The 1,887-nt window shown below is 42.4% G+C and overlaps 1 protein-coding gene across 1 annotated transcript; it reads left to right on the top strand.

Moving 5' to 3' along the window:
• The first annotated feature begins 263 nt into the window (after window positions 1-263).
• LOC142524932 (putative aquaporin TIP1-1) lies at window positions 264-1,516 on the top strand. Its single transcript, XM_075629093.1, has 2 exons — window positions 264-727; window positions 972-1,516. The coding sequence occupies exons 1-2, from the start codon at window positions 317-319 to the stop codon at window positions 1,338-1,340; spliced, it is 780 nt and encodes a 259-aa protein (XP_075485208.1). The 5' UTR covers window positions 264-316; the 3' UTR covers window positions 1,341-1,516.
• Window positions 1,517-1,887: the final 371 nt, after the last annotated feature.

Raw genomic sequence — 1,887 nt, 5'->3', positions numbered from 1 at the left:
TAAGAAATCTTTCCGAGGATATGAACATCTATCTGTCTAACTATCAGATAGATCATTTGACGTGGCTCTTATCCAGTCGGTACGCGCCAGTCAATTATTATGTTTTTGGCGTACCCCTTAGCTGTAGCCTGGCTCCACTCCCCAACCCACATTCCACAATTTTCATTTTTTTAAATTATTAGACCGCAAATTTCCACTGGGAACCGGATAAACCAGTCGTCCCTATGCGCTATTTTCCAATATAAGCATGCACCCAAAGGATGGTTGTCTCACTCACTTCATCGACTGCCCCATTTCCTGATCCTCAGTAGAAGCCATGCCGCAGTCCAGCGAGTACTTCAACGCTCCCCTCCGCCGCGTCGCCGTCGGGAACCGTAACGAGTTCAGCCAGCCCGGCGTCGTAAAGGCGGCGTTGGCTGAGTTCATCAGCACCCTAATCTTCGTTTTCGCTGGAACTGGCTCTGGCTTGGCTTATAACAAGCTTACCGGATCCGGACCAGCCTCTCCGTCCGGGCTTGTCGCGGCGGCGATTGCTCATGGTTTCGCACTGTTCGTGGCGGTTGCTGTTGCTGCTAATATCTCCGGCGGTCACGTCAACCCTGCGGTCACTTTCGGATTGTTTGTTGGTGGGAATATCAGTCTTATTCGTGGTGTTCTGTATATTATCGCTCAGTTGCTTGGCTCCATCATCGCCGTCTTACTCCTCACCGTGTCGACTGGTACCTGGGTATGTTTGTTCCTTTTGGTAGTGAATTTTTTCTCAAACTCTTTCATGGCTCCGATTTCACCTTTCTTAAGTCTACCTTTTGTTTTGTTCCTATAATAGTGAAAACGTTAGATATTGTTAACGTATCTGGCCGTGAAAGAGTATATTTTCACGTGAAAAGTCAAAAGATGATTTCGCTGGATTTTTCTTGATATCGATTGTCATAAGAATGATTACATGACAACCGTTCTTGCATATTAAACAGGCAATCCCTGCATTCGGCGTCACCGGAGTATCAGTATGGAGTGCGTTCGTTTTCGAAATTGTGATGACTTTCGGGCTTGTGTACACTGTGTACGCCACCGCTGCTGACCCAAAGAAAGGTGAAATCGGAATCATAGCACCCATTGCAATTGGTTTAATCGTTGCAGCCAACATCCTGGCCGGCGGACCTTTCACCGGTGCCGCAATGAACCCCGCTGTGGCGTTCGGCCCTGCTTTGGTGAGCTTCACATGGTCTTACCACTGGATTTACTGGGCCGGACCACTGATCGGCGGCGGGCTCGCCGGAATTGTGTATGAGGTCTTCTTCATCAGCCATTCTCACGAGCAAGTGCCCGGCGATGATTACTGAGTGCCATCGAAAGAGACTTGCATGTTCTCGTACTCTGTTTGATATCTGTATTTGCTTAATTTGTGAGGTTTTCTTTTGTCCATCCTTTTGCTTGTCTTTGTGCTATGAATTGTACCACGTGAGTTTGATATGTTGTAGGGCTTCCCTTTTAGCCAAATAAATATTTATATTATTTATTTATGAATAATAATAAAAAAATAATAATAAAAGGCCATTGAAATATTTTCGAGGAGCTATTAATTTTGAAGTAAATGTTTTATTAGTAGTCAACATATACTTTTGCAAGGACTATATATCTTAAATTAATGGAAATAATATACTTTTTTTTACTTAAAAATGCAACAAAGAGAGAACAAGTGAATATTTTAGTTAGCACACCGACTCAAATATATTAATGGAGCATTTATTTGGTTTGGTAATTGACATTTTTTATACAGTATTATATACTATATCAAAAACCTAAATCATAGTTGGTTGAGTAGGTGATTATTATTATTGATTATAAGTTTGTTTTTTTTACAAACATTTTTTCGAACGAGTTTGTCTC

The sequence above is a fragment of the Primulina tabacum genome, chromosome 2 (assembly GCF_025594145.1).
Source record: "Primulina tabacum isolate GXHZ01 chromosome 2, ASM2559414v2, whole genome shotgun sequence".
Lineage (NCBI taxonomy): Eukaryota > Viridiplantae > Streptophyta > Magnoliopsida > Lamiales > Gesneriaceae > Primulina > Primulina tabacum.
This window is presented reverse-complemented; position numbering and strand designations above follow the sequence as displayed.

Excerpts from the sequence above, each read along its gene's own strand:
- LOC142524932 (XM_075629093.1), top strand. The coding sequence starts at position 317 with ATGCCGCAGTCCAGCGAGTACTTCAACGCTCCCCTCCGCCGCGTCGCC. Across the intron at positions 728-971 it reads CCGTGTCGACTGGTACCTGG|GCAATCCCTGCATTCGGCGT; the intron begins GTATGTTTGTTC and ends CATATTAAACAG.